Source organism: Adelges cooleyi, unplaced genomic scaffold, assembly GCF_023614345.1.
Source record: "Adelges cooleyi isolate 19-005CV unplaced genomic scaffold, UGA_ACOO_1.1 ACOO_flye_CR_arks_rails_tigmint_CR_PRNA_34, whole genome shotgun sequence".
NCBI classification, from domain to species: domain Eukaryota; kingdom Metazoa; phylum Arthropoda; class Insecta; order Hemiptera; family Adelgidae; genus Adelges; species Adelges cooleyi.
Genome location: NW_026096013.1, coordinates 683,075 through 703,681, shown reverse-complemented (window position 1 = coordinate 703,681; position 20,607 = coordinate 683,075). Strand labels below are relative to the sequence as shown.

The following is a 20,607-nucleotide window of genomic DNA, read 5'->3' as shown; positions in this document are numbered from 1 at the left end:
TTTTCATGTCATTTTTAAAAATATATATAAGATGATCTTTTTGTTATAGTATCCTTGTTGAATATTGCATAATGCATTCTTTACAAATATTTTGTGTGCATCTATTATGCAATTTATAATGGAACTTGGATTTACATGGAACTTGTGAATGTTTAGAGATAATCCTCCTGAAAAGTTGTTAATTTTGACTTATCACGTTTTGACCAACCATCGAAGATATATTCTTGAAATAACACACCTAATTTAACTTTATAATTATATTTTATATTTACTTAATATTTAACTTTATATTTATAATTTCATAAAATTATAATACAATTGATTTTTAGAATGAGTTGAATTTGTGCATGAAGGTCTAATAGTGAATATAATTTCTAAAAAACTGTAAGTGATAGGTGTGACTTGAGGTACCTTCAGGTGGGATCAACGTTACAGTATGTTGGTACCGATCCGAAGTGTATGAGGACAAGTAAAATGAATTTCTTATAGGAATCAATCGTGATTGGCGAAATTACAGGAAATGTTGTCATGAAAACAATTTCGAAAAAAGTAATTGCTCTGTCAAAGTTTTTCATCGCTGTGTATATGAGACCGCCCGAAAAGTAGTAGTTGAAAAAGTATTTCGGTTCAAATATAATTTTAGGCTGTAGGACAAAAAAAACACAATATTAGTATACAGAACACATTAATAAACAAAATGCATTCCCACAGGTTGTACACAGTGTCATAACAAAAAATGTTACCTTTCTTGGCAAAAAAATACTTCTTCTTTTTTTAGGAAAACAAAAATAATTGAATTGATATAGTATAAAACGGAAAATTCTAAAATATATAAGTAATCCTATGTATACTTAATTATAAAAAAAAAAACAGATTTTGTATATAAATAGCTTAAATTAAATTTATATCGCTACATATTGCGTAGACATAGGCATTATTTAAATACATTATTAATTTTATTAACACAAATGTCCAAATAATAATTTCAAATACATTTTGGCACACATTTAAATGTCAAATAAATTAAATAAATTTGAACTGAAAACAACAGATTATTAATGAAGTAGTCAAATAAAATATTATTAACAAAACTATATTACTTGATACAGTAAATAAAAGTACTTTAAATACGAATTTAATTTTTACATTAAATAAAATTGATTTAAAAAAAAAATCGTTATTTAAGTTATGTAACGCTAAGGTTTCCTACACATTTAATTGTTAGAAAAATGGATTGTGTAAATAAAACTTAACATTATGTATTTTTATAATAAGTTATTGCGTAAACGCGACTAGAAGTTTTTTATGACTTAAAGCGGTGGTAATCAAACGGGTACAATTGACTTATACATGTACAATTTTACAAGAGAACGAAAATTCTATTCTCAATGTGTTTTTACAGTCAGGTTAGAATTATTATCATTCAACACTACTGACCACAGACACTTTTACCACCGCTGGATTTACCTCTTAATTTCTAAAATGGTTTTATTGTTAAACAATGGTATCAATAATGTTATTTATATGAAGCTATACTTCAATTTTACTAACTTACACTCTTACTAACATACACGAATTCAAAGTTACTCGGTATCGGACATTTCTTCGATTTTTTCCAGTTCACATTCCATAAGCAACGATGTCGCAAAAATATCAATGTTGCTGCTTGCCCTTGGCGGTAATTGTCGCTGGTGAAATAGCACACCACTAGGCCCAGCCTGGGATTGTACAATTGGCGCTTGCGGAATATAAGTCTTGAAGTTTTCTTCGGCTGATTGCAATATTTTAGACACTTCGATTTTATGCTCAATCTAAAATAAATATACATATTGAATATAAAATTGACAAGTGCACAGATAGTAGTAGACAGTTCGATAAATTATTATCCATATTTACTTCTTTTATGATACCGATAAGAACGTCTGGGTCTTCATAACTATAGTCAACGTTGATGTTGGAAGTAGCGATACCTTTTTTTTCATCGATTTTGTAGTGTAGCACGTTTGATTTTCTCTAAAAAAAAAAATTTGATATTATACTTTAGCGTAAAACTACAGCAGTATGTGTGGACGATCTCAAATTTACCATTGTCAAGAGATAGTTTACCGCATCTTTTGCCGTTTTAAGGTTGAGTTGTTCGGCCAATTCGGCTAGGGTCATGGTCAAGAACAAGTTGGCCTGGTTCAATTGTTTCACCAATCCAAAATTTTTATCCCTTCAAAAAAAAAAAATTGATCGTGAACCATAATAAACATTCAAATATTAAGCAAAACAGTCCAAATAGATACCAGATGTTAATGTAAATATATGATAAATATCTTTTACCTTACATAAATATCTTGGTGTTTAGCAATTGTCGCGTGGACTGCTGTTAAATTTCCACTTTGATAAAGTGGTACCAAATCTAAGTACGGTTGACACGTTGGTCCATACAATTCATCGAGGATTGTGGGATCAACGTTACGGTATGTTGGTACCGATCCGAAGTGTATGAGGACAAGTAAAATGAATTTCTTATAGGAATCAATCGTGATTGGCGAAATTACAGGAAATGTTGTCATGAAAACAATTTCGAAAAAAGTAATTGCTCTGTCAAAGTTTTTCATCGCTGTGTATATGAGACCGCCCGAAAAGTAGTAGTTGAAAAAGTATTTCGGTTCAAATATAATTTTAGGCTGTAGGACAAAAAAAACATAATATTAATATACAGAACACATTAACAAACAAAATGCATTCCCACAGGTTGTACACAGTGTCATAACAAAAAATGTTACCTTCCTTGGCAAAAAAATACTTCTTCTTTTTTTAGGTAAACAAAAATAATTAAATTGATATAGTAAAAAACGGAAAATTCTAAAATATATAAGTAATCGACATGATATTATAACACTTTTCTTTTATTTAACGTATCTGAGTTCAATCCAATTTATAATAGTGAATTATATTTAAATAAATGTTGTCAGTGAACGCAGAAAGTATCTGGAAGTCACATCCACCGTTATCGTAACGTTTTGATGTCCTTCACACAGTCTTCCCATCTTTATCTTGGCCTGCTTATAGGATCTTCTTCTACTACCTGTCGTAACTAAGGATCCTTGCTTATGCCAGGCGCCCACATTAGTCTTTTTTTTGTGATCTCTTCAACTATATCAGGCTTTTGAAACTGCATTTGGAGTTCATAATTATGCAGTTTTCTCCATTTGTTGGTTTGAATATCAAAGCTTGGGCCATTCTTTAGCACTTTCCTCTCGAATATCCTTGTGTGCCAGTTCTTCAACTTTTCTCAGTGTACTCTGAATTCCGTCCTTCCCAGGACTTTAATGGTTTTTTAGCCTGTTGTTGTAATATTTTTTCTTTGCTTGGGGGTGGACTGTCTATGTCATCAGGTTCTGTTGGCGTCCATGCAAATGTCTCAACTGGGTTTTCGCCATAAGCAACAATCCAAAATACTATTACCATTTTTTCAATACTTTGTCTTCTTCTATCTCTGAAGAACCATCATCAACTTTTCATGTTTTTGTATCCTCCTTTAATTGAGTTTGTCTTCTGATATAACTTTCCGAATTAGTATTTATTCAATTAACAATCTCGGCTTCCTTTAATAAAATATCTTTTGTATATTTCCGTTTTACATATCTAAATATATTATTTAGATATAATACCTATATAATATACATTAAAAAAAAAATGTATTTATAAATTAAAAAAAAAAAGAAATATGTGACTTTGACTCTGCCCCCTTCCAAAAAGGGGTAATCTTGGTCGACTTCCCTTCTCGCCTACCCCTTGTTACGGCACTGTCTACTCATCATTTTCGAACAATGTTAATATTAAAGGTTGAAATGGAAAAAAAATTGACAAGTTTTTTTTAGGTCTTAGGAAAAATAAAAAAATTAATCCATCCAATTATAAATGATACGCTAGAAAATTACTTTATTGTATCATACCTTCGCCATAACTTAAAGAAAAACAATTTTAAAAGTTCTATAACAAGAAATATTTTTGCCCCTTAATAACTAGCGATTTCCGTTCCCAAAAACCAGGTGACTTACTTCATCGGAGTTTAAAAAATAAACTTCCTGATCTAAGACTTTCAGCGAAGCCTTAAGATTATAAGACATTATGCATGCTTCACATAGCAAGTAATGGAAATGAGTCAATTGGTGAGATTTTGTCTGCAGTTTATCAATGGCGCGTTGAAAAGTAGGTATCATCATCATTGTTTTTTTCACTTTGTGTAGATTTCTTAACAGAGCTTGCACTACGCTGGCCACTAAAAAAAAAAACAAATTAGTTTTGCCTAACAACTTTGACAGCGCTAAAAATACTTACATGTTTTGGAGCAGGAATGAAATACATCAGCTCTGACAACAGAAACAAAATGATTTATTCGTGATGCAACTGTCACAAGTGCAAGTCAACTGGTACACTAGTTGGCTGAGTCGAAGCGTCAACATTTAAAACCATCAGAATTGCAAGCCGATGTTCGTTTATGTCGAAAGCTGCTAGTACGCCATCCATGCGGGACACGAAGCCCTCGAGGAAGTACTTTTGTTCATCAAGATAAACCATTAGTTCTCGACCATTGCCAGCTAAGAAACAATTATAAGAAAACACAATATGTTATTTATATTTTTACAATTTCATTTTTATTTGCATTCAGCTCTCGATGGATTTTATTTATAGATACAACACAATTAAAGACGAATAAAGTTGATGCAGTATAATTGTAATTTGTTATCAATGTAAAACGGTCAGGTAAAATTTGTTGGTATTTTCAGTTCTCAGTAAATTAACAAAGGATTTGGGAAACCAACTGTGCACTTAATTATATTATACTACATTTTACACTTTAACAAGGGAGGCTTTGTTCCTCACGCCCTTTTTTTTATTGTTCATTATTTTAACCAGATCGTATTAACTTTTTTTTTTATTCATTTAACATTGTAATCACAAATTGAAATTGATGGAGCGTTCTACTCATGTCATATGGTCAACTATTTTCATAGAATATTTATTGAATAAAATCATTTAAACATAGGATAGGTACACGATACATTATATTTTAAGAACTAGAATAAAAGAACAAAAATATAATATTTGATAAACGAGAAATAAGTACATACCAAAACAAAATTGTGACAAATTGATTTATTTTCTATTTACTTAAAAAACAGTAGTAATTACTGTTTGTCAACCCATTTCTGCATGAATCGTTTTATTTCTTATAAAAAAAATATATCAGAGTGAGAAAAATATTTTTAAAAATGTTTTAATGCAGTGGCGGTTCTGGCATTAAATTGTTGAGGAGGCAACAACTTTGTACCCTCATTGATAAAAAAAGCGCAAAACCCCAACACTTAAAATTTCTTCATACTGGGATACTTCCTTTTTTTAACTGTAACAGAAGACTTTTGCTTATTATCCTAGTTATTAGTTATAATCGCATTACCGGTCATCTAATAAAATAATTATCATTGAAATGTATGAACTTAAGATAAATGTATAATCATAAAAACATATGTAAATACAATTTACAAAAGATGAAATTGTAATCGCAAACGATTTTCTGTATGGATGTTGCTTCATAACCACTATACTGACATATACAGGATTCATTTTGAAAAAAAATAATAAAGCTAATAAGTATAATAATATATTAACTAATAACTTAAGAAAACTAAATAAAACGCCAATTAGTAAACCGGTATCAGAATTAAGTAAAAAATATAGTGATATCAAATTGCGACTGCTGATAAATGATTTAGTGATAATGGGAAATGGCGTTTTAACAGTTGGCAGTGTCGGTGCTGATGTACATGCTGAATGTCTAGGCCCCATTTCTTCCCCGAGATAAGAACGATCATCGGTCAGTTGCCCACAAAGGCAATATTTTTGTGTCGCCTCTCGCAGAGAATTGCGCATGCGCTATTCGTATTATTTTATGTATGTGTGTGTGTGTGTGTATGTTGTGAACACAACAACATAACGTGAGACATTAGCGGCAGCCGCCTCCGCCGGCTGCCCTTATGCTACGTGTGTAACAACAGGCAGCGGCCGGCGGACGGCGGCCGTTGCATCCAGACGGTCACCGCTGATACGGAGAGACGTTATTTCAAATTCTTAAATTTTGTTTTCGCTTTCAAAAACAATGATTGTTCATATACATTTTTCGATTGAAAATATTTATTGTAAACCAAAATATCTCATCATAATAACAATATTAAGTACATAGTTTCCTTAATTTTCAAGGGAGGCACCGCCTCCCTTGCCTCCCCGGGAAAACTGCCACTGATTTAATATAACTAATAAATTTAGTTTGGATATCACGCGTTAAAACTAAGGGTGGGCCAAATATATCGATATATTCTTATATTTGTACTTTACGATAGTGTCGATATTGATATTATCGATATAATTGTATCGCAAGCCCATCCCTAATTATTAAAACTAGAAGTAAATATATGTGCCATTTATGAGAATCCAAGCGTGAAATACTACTAAGTTAGTGAGAAAATAATTATGGTAATTTAATAGTATTAACATTTAATTAATAACAATAAACTTTACCACGTTTAGTGAGTATTTTATTTTATGAGACAGTAACATATTAATAATGATAGGCATAAAAAAATATTCAAATGGAAATCTTTGATACGTTTCGTTGCATATAAGTAAGTAATAACCAACTCGTTTAATATATACTTACTATTTTGCGTTAGCGTTTTCACGGTTTGCACGAATTTATTAAGCTCGGGGTCCAACATTGTATGCACCGTTGTAATTAAAACGCGTAGAAAAACACTACTCGGTTAGAGTTTCTTTTAAATTTATTTTATTTTACTGAATTTACCGAATAAAATCCGAATTACTGTGCCGAAACGGTGTATTTTAGACAGCCGGCCGGGGCTCAAAGCATTTGCTAACTGAAGAACCAACGTTTGCGGCTGGCACACAATACAATACAACACAAGGGTCGGTAAGGCCGGAAGGGGAGCTGCAGCTGCCGCGCTGACAGCGTTTTCCCATTTATTGATCCCCAGGTTCCTGGTCAAAATACCTGCGCCGACCAAGCCCGGGGATATTTAGGCCACACCCAATAGCTTTGTACCCTAAAAAGTGAAAAATATTCGCCGTTGCCATATACTATCTATCATCGTCACACTGTTTTTAAAAAAGACGGATTTTTTTTATATATATATATAGGGTGTATCACGATGATCCGACGGTTGTATTTTATTAATACACCATATACGATCATTGTGCCGTATACATAGTAATCTACCTTGCGGTGGTTTTTTATTTTGTTAATATGATGATATGTCTCCCGTTGGATTCTTATAGTTGATAAAAAAATGTCTCGGTAGCCGGTAGTCTGGCCTTTTTTTTGCACTTATCACTTATTCTCGTAAAAAATCATTAAGGGTATTACAATTAATATTCATATATATATATTTATTTATAAAGGATAGGGCGAAGGCAACTGACGGGCCTAATATCTTATACAAATGTTATATTTTCTTTTGTTACAATAAGACGTCAATTATAATGCTTCATAATAGAATATGAATTATAAAAAATGTTTTTGACCTTTAGCGACTTTTTAGAATTAATTTTTGATTTTTTTTTTTTCATAATAATAAAAAAAACGTAACGCACAAGCACAGCGTTTTTACGATTAACAGTACGACCAAGTGTTTAAAGCTAATACCAACGTATTTTATCAATACAATTGTCATCTAAACTAGACCTCACGAAACTACTGACTAAAAACTATTTTGACACATTTTTATATCTTATACTATATGAACGAACAGAATATATCAGTATTAAACTAGGTGGAATTGTTTTGTTAAAAGTAATGCTCCACGGGTACGATGGTATTTAAAAAATGTACAAGCCTATATTATTCATATTCGAAGTATTAAAAACATAAATGTCGGACTTACTATTTTAAACGAGTTTCTCTCGGAGTCGGCATACTTATATTGTTGATCTGTGAAGCATAATGATCCACGCCCCTTAACAGCTGAAGTCGTACGCACCATTACATCTTTCGTGAGACCTACGCCTTCTACTAACAATGTAATTTCGACGTATTGGTTGTTATCGACGATGGTAAAGTTGACAACGTTTGCTGATAGCACGGCATAAACATGGTCGCCGTGAGTATATTCGTGTTGAAGCCCAGATCCACCCGTAGCGGTACCAATGTCCAACCAAAGCGATAGCAGTGCAACCGATAAGACAATATAGATTTTGAATATGATGACGTTGTCGAATACACACAAACGAAATTGTTTTTATGATGGGAAATTCACTAAAAACGGGCAAAAGAAATTCGCGACCGAACGAGTAAAGCCTTCGTGATCGAATGATGATTGCCAAAACTGGCGTGTGATACAAACCTCAGCCGACCCCTCTAGTTTGTTTGACAGGCAAAGTCGTCCTGACAATGACTGCCGTTTATTAATCCATTTGCGAGAAACGCTAGTATTCATCGACCCTTCAATTTATCAACGGGTTCCCTTTGTTGGTATATCCGTTTGACCTCGTTTCCAGACCGGGACAATTAATACAAATTGAGCAGTGTGCATAAGCTAAAATAATCTTTATTGTGATTTCTATAGCGTCGTATTTCCCATTGTCTGAACACCGGACGCCACGACGTGCAGGGTAATCCGGCACAGAACGAGTCATAGCAAAACATGTACTAAATCACATAGGTCTTTAAAAAACGTTTTTTATAAGTCACTTAAAAAAAAAATACACAAACATGTATTTAATCTCGATTATATAGTAGTTACCCTTAAATCGTAATTAAAAATATAATGTTAATTGATTTATTACCCGTTGACTACAAAAACAGCCTTTAAGCGACGTGAGCGATGGAGATATTTTATTTAGTCGGCTGTATAAAATAAAGGTCCATTAACAGTATTTTAAACCCCCTATTCTTCTTCTATTTGTATTTATAAATGTTTTCACTTTTAAATAATTACTAAAATTCGTTAATTTTTTTTTAAATTCACAGATTTTTTTGAAGTAGGTAGTTATCCGCCTAAAGAACATTTAAGAATAGGAGCAATAATTGTAAAACGTCAAATAAAATGGACAGTTACAGCTAAAACGAAAAGAAAACCTAAAACCATTACTTACGCTGTTATCGCTTTTTCTGTATTTTGTGTAACATAATACTCGCGTTAAGTTAGATAAATTAAATAAATACCTCTACGCTGAGAGTCCGAGTTTCATTGAGACGACATGGTGTTATGCCTGGTCAGGTAGGTTGCCACAAGAGACTTTGCACAACGGCAAGGGTAACTAAAACGGTTTAAGAGTAATTTATTGCACAAATAGCGCGTTATATACGAAAATCGTATAGGATTTTTTTTTAAAATTTTATGTCACGCGATAGTTTCTTGGCCAATGAGCGTCGAAAACGACGTTTAATAAGAAAACGATTTGTTAGAATTTATTACTTACACATACTTCAGTGGGTATTTTCGCCAATTGTATATACATATGGTGGCCAGATATAAAATTCCATTTTAAAACATGGTTCCTCCTCCGTCATATAATGGGCCAATAAGTACTTTTACCAGCCATGCCATAAAAGCAGCTTTAATTATATTTTATTTCCATCTATATAAATTGTTTTTTTTTTATCTAATTACTCTATTATTATTAGGTGTGTGTGTTGTGTGTGTGTGTTTCTTTATGATGACAATACTTTGAAATTTGACACATTTGAACATAATTCTCAATTGGTTCATCATTCACTCATTATTTCTGTAAGTTGTGCGGCCGCACCATCGCACATAGCCACGAGCCGCTACTGATAAATATATTTTCTTTTTTGTTGTGCGATTTTTTATTCGAATAAAACGTTATTTGAATAATCCTTTTACAGTTTATTTGAATAATGTTTTTTAAATTATTCGAATAAGAAAAATATTCTTACAAAAAATTGGTTAGAGGAATATTTACTAGTTTTATATATTTTTTAAATGTAGTAAATATTAGATTTATACGAAATCATATTTTCAAATATAGTTACATTAAAAAAGTACTTAAAAACTATTTAAATACTATTTTTTAAAATTATTTTAATCATTTCAAATATTGTATTCGACCCATTCAAATATTATTTTTATATTACATACAATGTAACATATTACACACAATAATAAAAAAAAAACATTTTTAAAAACATGCTTTTCTAAAAAAATAGTAAAAAACTAAAAAGTAAAAAAAAATTTTATTACAAGAAAATTTACCAATCAATTGTAGCATATTTTATTTAAAATGTCAATTACTTTGAAAAAAAAAACCGAAAATTAACTTCAATTTTAAATAATGTTAAACAACTTTAAATTTTGACTAAAAAGAAAAGCGTGGGTCCTGTTCAACAAAGTATGTGTCCTATACAAATATTAAACTAAATTTAAATTACAAAGATCTTACAATATAAAACATAACCTGATAAATTTATTACTATTTTTTTATTTTAAAAAAGCACGTTTTTAAAAAAGTTTTTTTTAATTAATTAATTTTTTTTTCTTTTTAGTCCTATTGAAGGTATTTAATAATTTCTGAATAGATTACTATATTAATTTTGGAAAATTTGGAATAAAACATGAAATTTTAGTAAAATGACTCCCACATTTGACCCTGTGTAGGGCGACCTGGATGTCCGAGTCTCAATATGATTACAGGATATTAATAACCTTCACTTATGGCCCTGGCTGGCAACACCAACCACAGGCTTGCGACCTAAAACAGACATCATAATATAAGAAACAATAAAATTATCTAACAATAAGATTCACTAATAATCTCATAAAAAACATCAAATCCCATAAGTGATAAGCTTAGGTCACACCAAATGTAGATAACTAAATGGCGGTTGGTAATTAAATACTTACTAAGGCTAAAACCCAAAACGACGAGACTAAATCCATCACCAAACAAATTGCAAAATGTATAACTGCACCGCATTATAAATTATAATATTAAATTATGTATTGGCAGACAGTACTGCAGAGAGCATGGCGTACACACCGAATGTAGACTGTAGATACGAGTAATTATTCTATATAATATTAAACTCGGGATCGTTTTTCGTAATTTTAATTTACTTATTTAATACCTAGTATAATGTTTAAATGTTGTTCAAAATACACAGTATTGTTTCCAGAATTTTTTTCGATTGTTAATAACAATTGTCGCGCTGTGAATGTGAAACGGCCCAAAACCTAGTTAAAATAACGACTAACACATCAAAAATTAACTATATAATAATAAATAATAATATACGAAGCGCTGTACTTTAAAAAAATCCAAACAACGGCCATAATTAATTATTAACTAAAATTAATATCCATAGTGTTTCCTATAGTCAATAGTATATTCGTAGGTGATGATTTTAAGTATGCTTTAGAAACATTATAGATTAAAAAACTATCTCGATTTCTGGTGGATTTGGTATTATTTGAAAATTTAACCGTTCCAGTAAATAAGGGCAATCGTTTCCGAGTAACAATATATCATTTCATCAATCATTTTTCGTTGTGTGTCCACCGTTTTAACGGTCGGTGGTCCGCTTTTATTATTAACTGTTTTTTCTTCTATCTTGTTCCCACGATCGTCAAGGGAAATAAAGGTCCGCCGTGCCAGAGCCCCGAATGGCAAATCTATAGAGTTATTTAATAGTTTTAATATTTTGCGGGAAACCCCGTAATAACGGCCGTGTCAGTATTAAAAGTTCAATGATATGAATGTATTAAAGCAGTTCAAATATTAATTTTACTATTTTTTGTATTGTAAAATAAATATTACAATAATCTATAAAAAAACAATTAAGCTATTATAATCTAGAAACTATATTTATTATTTTTTTTATTAAAAAAACAATTTAAATATGAAGATGATTACTTACAATAATATCAGCAGAATCTCATTCACAGCCATTAAGTTTTAAATCCGAATTAGTATCTTGATGTTTCAAACAGAAATTCTTTTACTCTAAAAGTCTATAAAGCATTTTATATAGAGTTCCACCGAGTGGCGTTATCAATAATAGCTTATATAAAATTTGTTTTCTTTAGCCAACTCGCATATGTAGGTGTTCTTAGTTTTTTAACCATCTATTGAAATATGTTTAGTTATAAACATTATAATAAACAATAGTGTTAATTAATTTTATTTGTCTCGCATTGGTAATACATCCAGCTATTGGAGCATATTTTGAACTGAACATCTCACACAGTTTGTTATCGTCGGTTATTTTGTAGTTAGGACGTATTGTTCGAGTTGATTAGTTTCTTCATTTGTTACATCTTTTAAAAAAAAATGGTTTAACCCTATCCAAGTATTTAAATTATACTAATAGAAATTCTTTAAAACTAAGATCTAGGTCTGAAAAATAGACCAAAGATATATTTAGAATGAAACTTTACCATTTACAATTTTTTGTAAAAACCTGTAGTCAACATTTTTTTTATTAAGGAAAATAATTACACTTTGAACGTTGTTTAAAATACTATTGGAGGCATGCGCGCAATAGCAATAGCAATAGCTAGTGTAATAACGCAGTGCCGACCCTAACGCCTACCCGGTTATTATTATTTTTTTGTGTTATTACATTTTTGGGGGAAATGAGTAGATTTTTCCAAATCTTACCCCTCTATGTAAAGTTAGTAATAAGTTATCATCTTCAGTGGAATAACCAAGATGTCGTCAGCATATCCCAGTGTAATTGTCTCTCTTGGTAGGGGCAATCTAAGCACCGCATCGTATGCTATGTTCCAAAGCAATAAACCAAGTACGGAATCTCGCGGTACCCCACATGACACCGTCACAGTCGCTTCCTCCTCCTGGTTTTGTCCGCACAGTTCTACGACACCATCCTTCAGGTATGACTTAATAATCCTTCTGACGTAAAGTGGGAAATTTGATCTTTCCAGAGCAGCGTGAATGATGTCTGAACAAACCCTACCTATCAACACTATCCTATCACTTATGTTATTGACAGTGTAGGTCAGTTCTTTATTTTACGATGTATATTTTAATGAAAGGTTTACTAACTACTTTTTAACTACAACTACAGTTCAAATGTTTATTGTGTTGCGTTATATTAGCGTTTTTTTTTATTATGTTTTCATTTGTATGTATCTAGCCGAATTTTTTAAATGATAATCAAAATTCATTAATACTGTGCAGTAAAAAATGTTCAGAAAATTTACTTAAGAGGGCGTCGCACCGGTGATTTTCAGTGGTAAAAACATGTTTAAGCAGACTGAAAATAACTCGCTTAGTTTTGATAACGCTTATTTATTCCACATACTCACACGTGGACTGCCCCAGACGGTAAGACGAAAAGTCAAATCGACCATATAATTATTGACAAGCGACACCGAACAAGCATAAAAAACGTCAGTAGCTATAGGGGTGCGGATGGGGAAACAGACCACTTCTTAATGATAGCAAGTCTATCGTTAAAACTGTCAACGATTTGGAGAAAAAAGCAACAACCTAATACAGCACATAAACTAGATAGAAGTAAATTAAGAGATCAAAAGGAAATCATGGAATACCAAAACAGAATAAAGGAAGGATTGAACAGCTTTAATATAATACAAGGAGAATTGAGTAATGTAATAGAGTGGACCCAAATAAAGGAATTACTAAATAAAGCAGCAGAAACTCTCCGAGCTACCAAGGGAAAAAGTAAGAATCACTGGTTTGATAATGAGTGTCGAGACGCAATAAAAAATCGAAAAGCAGCAAGAGTCAAATAGAATAATTAGGCAAAAGAAAAGAGCATCAGAAAAAAATGCCCTAAATGACATTGAGTCGTATAAAAAGGACCCGAAAATGTTCTTTGAAAAATGTAAATCAATAAAAGAAGGCTTTAAATCTCGTTCCTATCTTATGACTAATGACGATGGCAACCTCATATCAGACCATAAAATGATCATAGACAAGTTTCAAACATATTTTGAGAATCTATTAAACAATAAATCAGACGATGAAACAAACAATACAGATGGATCTAGAGAACCGACTGAGGATCAAATATATGTTACAGTGGAACCAGAAGTGCCGGAACCTAGTTTGGAGGAGATTAAATCAATAGTGGAGTCACTGAAGAACAACAAAGCTCCAGGAGAGGACAACATAAATCCGGAGTTACTCAAACTTGCTGGGCGAGACCTCTCGGAAAACTTACACAAAACCATCTCAACTATATGGGAGCAAGAAAAACTAGAAAAGGGTTGAAACACCGCTATTATTTGCCCGAGTTATAAAAAAGGAGACCCCAAAAAAGTGGAAAATTACCGTGGCATATCCCTTTTGGACACTGCTTACAAGGTCTTGTCAATAGCCATTTTACATAGATTTGAAAAATATTAAACAGAAATAATCGGTGAGTACCAGTGTAGTTTCATGAAAGGAAAGTCCACTACTGACCATATATTCACCCTCAGACAGGTTATGGAAAAGTATTATGAGTATGACAAAGACCTACACATGATTTTCATCGATTTCCAGCAAGCTTATGATAGCATTATTAGAGACCGGCTATGGTCAGCACTTATACTTTTCGTAATACCAAAGAAGTTGGTTAATAAGTTGGTTGCGGCGACCGGTTCGCGCTGCCGACCCGCGACCTAACGGACTAAGGTAAGAGATGCGGGCGCCACCCAGCGGTGACGAATGTACTTAGCATCCGCCACCGGCTGGGGTCGCGGTGCGACCGCGTCAAGTTGTTTTACTTGGGTGGAAAAAAGTGTAGATTGTTTTTAAAAATTATCAACAGTAAAGATTTTATAAGAAGACTGGGCATCAAACGAATAATAAAACTATGTATAATTATTTAAAAGTGCCATCTATTCCGCAAACATTGCGCGATCGATTGGAAATTATTCATTTAAAGGGTACACGGAGTATGTTTTTTTAAATTTTATTTTTATTTAGACTAAAATTACAATTGTTTTAATGGTCATATAACTGAGAACCAGTGGCGTACTTACGGGAGGGGGGGTATACGTGGGTTGTATCCTCCCCAGGGCCCTAACAGTACACAAAAATATAACAGTCACACCTAATGAAGTACTCAATATTCTTTCACTGTCCTCGAGAAAATTAGACTTTGTTTTGTAATTAAGAATCCAAACTTTTGTTTACATGCAACATGTATATAATATTATGGATATATGTTTATATTGAATAGGTATGGATGTTATAATCTGTATCCCCCCCCCCAACCGTGGAAAAGTCCTAGATACGCTACTGCTGAGAACATGATATTGCATGACAAATCCAGCTTGATAAAATAATGTATGATAATATAGAGATACCTACTCTATTAGTGTCACACAGTTGGGATTGGGTTGTAAATTTTTGTTATTTTTTAACTATCGTAATTGAGTGTTTAAAAGACCTTAAAAAATCGTCAGATACTAAAAATAAACTATGTTATATTGTTTCGTTAAAAGTAATTTTATAACCAATTTTTATTTAATTAACAATACCTATATATACATACTGTATTTTATATCTTTCTTGTTGCTGTATAAAATATTTACAGCATCGCATTTTGTAATACTCTAACTATTTAAAAATGTATTTTATCGAAGGAAATGAGAAAACTACATACTATTCGATTGAATGTGTTTATTAATTTGTTTTTTGTTATGAGCTCTAATATTTTGTTCACAAGAAAATCCTATAATATTTGAATAAACTATGTGTTTACCGCCATACGGTGTGTGTACGGCTTATCAGTTACCGCGTTATCATTTATAACCGAGTTCGACCTAACCATGCTAGATAACAATCGGCGTCCCTATCCCAGTCGTTTATCACTATTTTCTTTCGTTTCGCATTTCGGATACTTTGCTGCTCGTGCCTCGTAGTTAATAATTTTGTATAATTAAAAAACTAGGTATTACAAATTTTTACTTAATATTTTTCCTTCAATTCAATCGTACGTATCGATTGGTTGCGAGTGCAGACGCCGGCTAGTATTTCGTATTGTACGGTTTTTGAGTCCCGATAGACCGGTGACTGTGTGTTGACATGATTCAGTACTTAATAAAAACAAAAAAACACTGGTCTTTGTCGAAAAGAAAGCTTTTATGCTATTACATCTTTTTTGTTAAAGCCAATGCGCATGTGGTGTAAATACGGTATACTATTCGTACAAATATATTAAAAAACCTTATATTATGACTTGTACATTTTTAACATACCGGACATGAAATGGTGTACTCGAATAGTCTTGTCCGTGTTAAAGGTAATAAGAAATATGACATCACCGAATGTCACGTATTATAATGTTTAACAAGAACGATATACGTTTTTTGGTCAAATACAATGTGTATAATAAACCTTAATTGTAAAAAAACGAGCATTCATAAAGGTTGTCGGTAGCCAAGAGTTAAAAACTATTGTCGGCTTTGTAATTTAGTAAACCGCATATTTCACCATTCGCTGTTGTAAACGATAATTATACCAGATTACACATATTTGATTAAACTTCTCTTAATCAATTGTGATCTGCTGAACAGTAAATTGAAATTTAGTTTTCCCATTGTCTTTACTACAGACTTGAATAAACAACGTATGAAATGTTACACTTTTTTCTTGATTCGCATGTACTAATGCACCATGTCTAAAACAAGACGGTTGCAATGTTAACACGCTTTGACACACTGCTTATCGTTAGCTAAATATATATGCCTTTGGTGTCACGCTTAGGATCTTTTTGGAATAGCTTGAAGGTATGTCCAAAATTTTGGTACCCTATGACAGTTATGTTTGTCGTTAAAAAAAGTAATTGTTGTAATGTAAAATATAATGGCAGACCTCTTCGACACACTGCATATTGCTAAAATATTATAATATAGGTATTGACTATTAATATACTAAAAATGTACATTTTTACTCACTGTTTGTTATTAAACAAACAAGCTTAAGTTAACACTGAACCAGGACCAATTTTATTGTAACCTATAGCATAGGGTTACAAGATTTGTGTGTTCAAGAAGATCGACAGAGTAATTGTAATTAAGGGATGTAGTAACTAGCTCAGAATGATGTTAGGAGTTAACAATTAAAAAATTATTCCTTGATTAAGCAATGTCAACGTTCAGTTTTTAGAAGTTTTTAACATTTAATTTAAAAATTGGTTTCAGACTGTTAGGACAGTATTTTTAGCCTAAACAGTATTTGGACTGCTATTCTGCAACTAATCGGTAAAATAACATTATATTTAGAATTATATAAAATTATAATACAATTGATTTTTAGAACGAGTAGAATACTTGTGCATGAAGTTTAGTAGTGAATATAATTTCTAAAAAACTGGAAATCATAATGTGTACACAGTCTCTACTCTTCATTGAGTTCACAATTTAATAATAATATATGTATACTTAAATTATTAATGTTTTAACTTGCAAAAATAGGGTTCAAGGTAACTAGTATCAATAGTAGATACAACACATTCAGTAACATTTATTATTATGCATACTTAATTACTCATTATTTTTTAAAAACTGTTGCAAGCCAATATGTATGACATAAACTATGCAAGGTTCCAGTTAATGAGTATTTTGGTTTTAACGGTTATTATAGATTTATTATTACTGAATTCTACAAATAAACCACTTGTAATTTATTGTGGGGATGTAGCCACAACGGTGACAGGCCGGTGTCCAGTGGACAAACAGTTTTTTAATAAATTAAATCATTGCAATTTAATATCTTAAATTTTAGCGATTATCAATTAAAGAATGCTAGAAAACTAGTACAAGAAAAAAAAAAAAAAAGTATTTTTTTAAGAAAATGGTTAAAAAAACAATTTTGGTTTGACCTACTGTATTTTTTACATTTTTCAAATAATTTGTTTAAAAATTTTTTTTTTTGAAATTATTTACAATCTGTATTTATATTTACAATAAGTAAAATTTAGGGCTAATTTATTAACAAAGCTGGTCGACTTGATCGAAGGGGGCGTCCATTGACACTACTTCAGATTTGTAAGTTAATGTTTTATTTAACTAGTGTGTGGTGTGGTTTTTATTTTTAATTTATATATTTACATATGGGTTGAGAAGATCTCTGGGCCATTTACGCTTAAGGCGGCATCGGGGGTTGTCAGGGAGAGTGAGGAAAGATAATTTAGATATTAGTGGATTTTGGTGATTAAAAATGTTGTTGTGAAAGTTTTTATAGAATTGGGTAGCTTGATCAGGAATTTTTAAGTCGTTGTGTAGGGTTCGGTCCTTAAAGTAAAATATATAAAACCAAAATATATCGGGCAACTTTGCATGTCATTTTTAAAAATATATATAAGATGATCTTTTTGTTATAGTATCCTTGTTGAATATTGCATAATGCATTCTTTACAAATATTTTGTGTGCATCTATCATGCAATTTACATGGAACTTGTGAATGTTTAGAGATAATCCTCCTGAAAAGTTGTTAATTTTGACTTATCACGTTTTGACCAACCATCGAAGATATATTCTTGAAATAACACACCTAATTTAACTTTATAATTGTATTTTATATTTACTTAATATTTAACTTTATGTTTATAATTTTATAAAATTATAATACAATTGATTTTTAGAATGAGTTGAATTTGTTCATGAAGTCTAATAGTGAATATAATTTCTAAAAAACTGTAAGTGATAGGTGTGACTTGAGGTACCTTCAGGTATTACTCAAATTTTTCGGCGTTCTGAAAAAAAAAATTGTAAGATAAAGTATGCCACTTCATCTTCCAACAATTTTTTTTTTTCGTAAATACTAAACTGATGTTTACAATTTGATTGTATGCAAAACATTTGTATTGTACATTGATCTACTTGTAAAGCTAACACTGATTGAGTAAATTTCAATATTGTTTGTGAATATTATTTTAGAAACCGAATACCGAATACTTTTATACAAAATACAGAACCTGTTTGAAATATTTAATGACGATTGTTTGAAAACATGTTCTGGTTATCCTTACCTGATTAATTTAAAAAACATGTAAAAGAAGTAAATATTTGGTTTAAATCACCTGGATCGTCTTTACAAACTATTTGTCTCAATTGTTATAGTATCCTTGTGAATGTTGCAATCTTTAAAAATATTTAATGTAAATCTGTTTTATATTTTCTATCATAATAAGATTAGTTAATCAAATACAAGTATAAGAAATGTTATTTAACTCAATATATATTCTTGACATAACACACCGAATAAGTATAATAACTTTATATTTATAATTCGATAAAATTTTAATATAATCGATTTTTAGAATGAGTGCAAAATAGTCGTGCATACAGTTTAATAGTGAATATAATTTCTAAAAAAACTGTAGGTGATATGTGCGACTTGAGGTACCCTCCCAAACAACTAAATTTGGGTGCAATTCTAGTACAGGCATAATTAGCATTAATCAATTTTTTCGGCGTTCTGAAAAAAAAAAAAAAAATTGTTCAGTGAATAGTCGAAAGATGAAGTGTCATCACAAAGCTATATTATTAATCAGCTGTATAAAATAAAGGTGCATTACCAGTATTTTTAAACCCCCTTTTCTTCTTCTATTTGTAATTATAAATGTTTTCACTTTTAAATAATTACTAAAATTCGTTAAATTTTTTTTTAAATTCACAAATATTTTTGAAGTAGTTAACCGCATGAAGAACACTTAAGGATAGGGCAATAATTGTAAAACGTCAAATAAAATGGACAGTTACAGCTAAAACGAAAAGAAAATCTAAAACCATTACTTACATCTATTATCGCTTTTTCTGTATTTATCCGCTACGGCCGACTAGTGCTCACATAAATAAACTGTTTCACGCTGAAGGTTTGAGGGTTCCGACTTGCTGTAGTCGTCCAATACGTTTGGCTGAAAAAAGGGTGATTGTAAAAAACATATATGAGTTAATTTATAGAATCTGATAGTTTTCTGATGTTGGACTGAACGAGACTCGAGCGTAAAAAAAAGTATACCTTTTTAACGGCTTTGACGAGGAATTAGCACCTGAGGCCATTAGCGGTGACTAAAGTGTTCGTCCGGTTCATTTTTGTATAGGACCAAGCCGTGTCATTTAAAAAATGTAACTTGTTACCGCGATGTTTGTATTTTTTTCCATAGTCGCTTGTTGTTGTCTCAAATGAGTTGGATTCACTTGCAGGTTCGGTGCTGTAAACCGACAATTATTTAATCAAGATTAGTGATTACCATCGGTGCACGAATATTGTAATCGAACCTGAGCATTATATTAACAAATAGATGTTCAAGTAATAATTTCTAACAACTTGTTATTTAAATCAAAATTGCCCAGGTTCAATCCTAGGGGATTAGCTCAAATAACAGGTATGGAAATGACAATTAAAATAAAAAATTGTCTTAAATAATTATCGTCATTTTCAATATAAATTGAAATAATAAAATAGCCAGCATTGTGGAATCGGAGTCACGGATTTTTCGCAATTATCTTTACGGAAAGTTAAATTTTTCTTGATCAACAAATAATTATTTGAACTTGGTAATTATTTAATATTCCAAACTTAATGTGTTACTATTTAAC

General features: G+C 31.3%; 1 protein-coding gene and 2 long non-coding RNA genes across 5 annotated transcripts in view; all 3 read right to left on the bottom strand.

The window, feature by feature from the left end:
- Positions 1–423: 423 nt before the first annotated feature.
- LOC126840067 (COP9 signalosome complex subunit 3-like) overlaps positions 424–20,607 on the bottom strand; it is a 28,055-nt gene continuing 7,871 nt past the window's right edge. Inside the window, exons 6-8 of the mRNA XM_050575555.1 lie at positions 1,897–2,013; positions 1,556–1,811; positions 424–644 (exon numbers count right to left, since the gene is read on the bottom strand). Coding sequence (XP_050431512.1) covers positions 1,584–1,811; positions 1,897–2,013 — 345 coding nt within the window. The 3' untranslated portion in view covers positions 424–644; positions 1,556–1,583. The remainder of the gene's footprint in view (positions 645–1,555; positions 1,812–1,896; positions 2,014–20,607) is intronic.
- On the bottom strand, positions 2,331–5,688 carry LOC126840077 (uncharacterized). Of its 3 annotated transcripts, XR_007686033.1 has the most exons (5): positions 5,532–5,688; positions 5,127–5,459; positions 4,333–4,592; positions 4,053–4,273; positions 2,331–2,675 (listed from the first exon to the last, which is right to left on the bottom strand). It is a non-coding gene; the product is annotated as an uncharacterized LOC126840077 (long non-coding RNA). The 3 variants fall into 3 exon arrangements; XR_007686032.1 differs by having other exon boundaries at positions 5,127–5,688; XR_007686034.1 differs by lacking the exon at positions 5,127–5,459.
- Positions 19,371–20,181, bottom strand: LOC126840080 (uncharacterized). The gene is made up of 3 exons (XR_007686041.1): positions 20,027–20,181; positions 19,805–19,922; positions 19,371–19,483 (listed from the first exon to the last, which is right to left on the bottom strand). It is a non-coding gene; the product is annotated as an uncharacterized LOC126840080 (long non-coding RNA).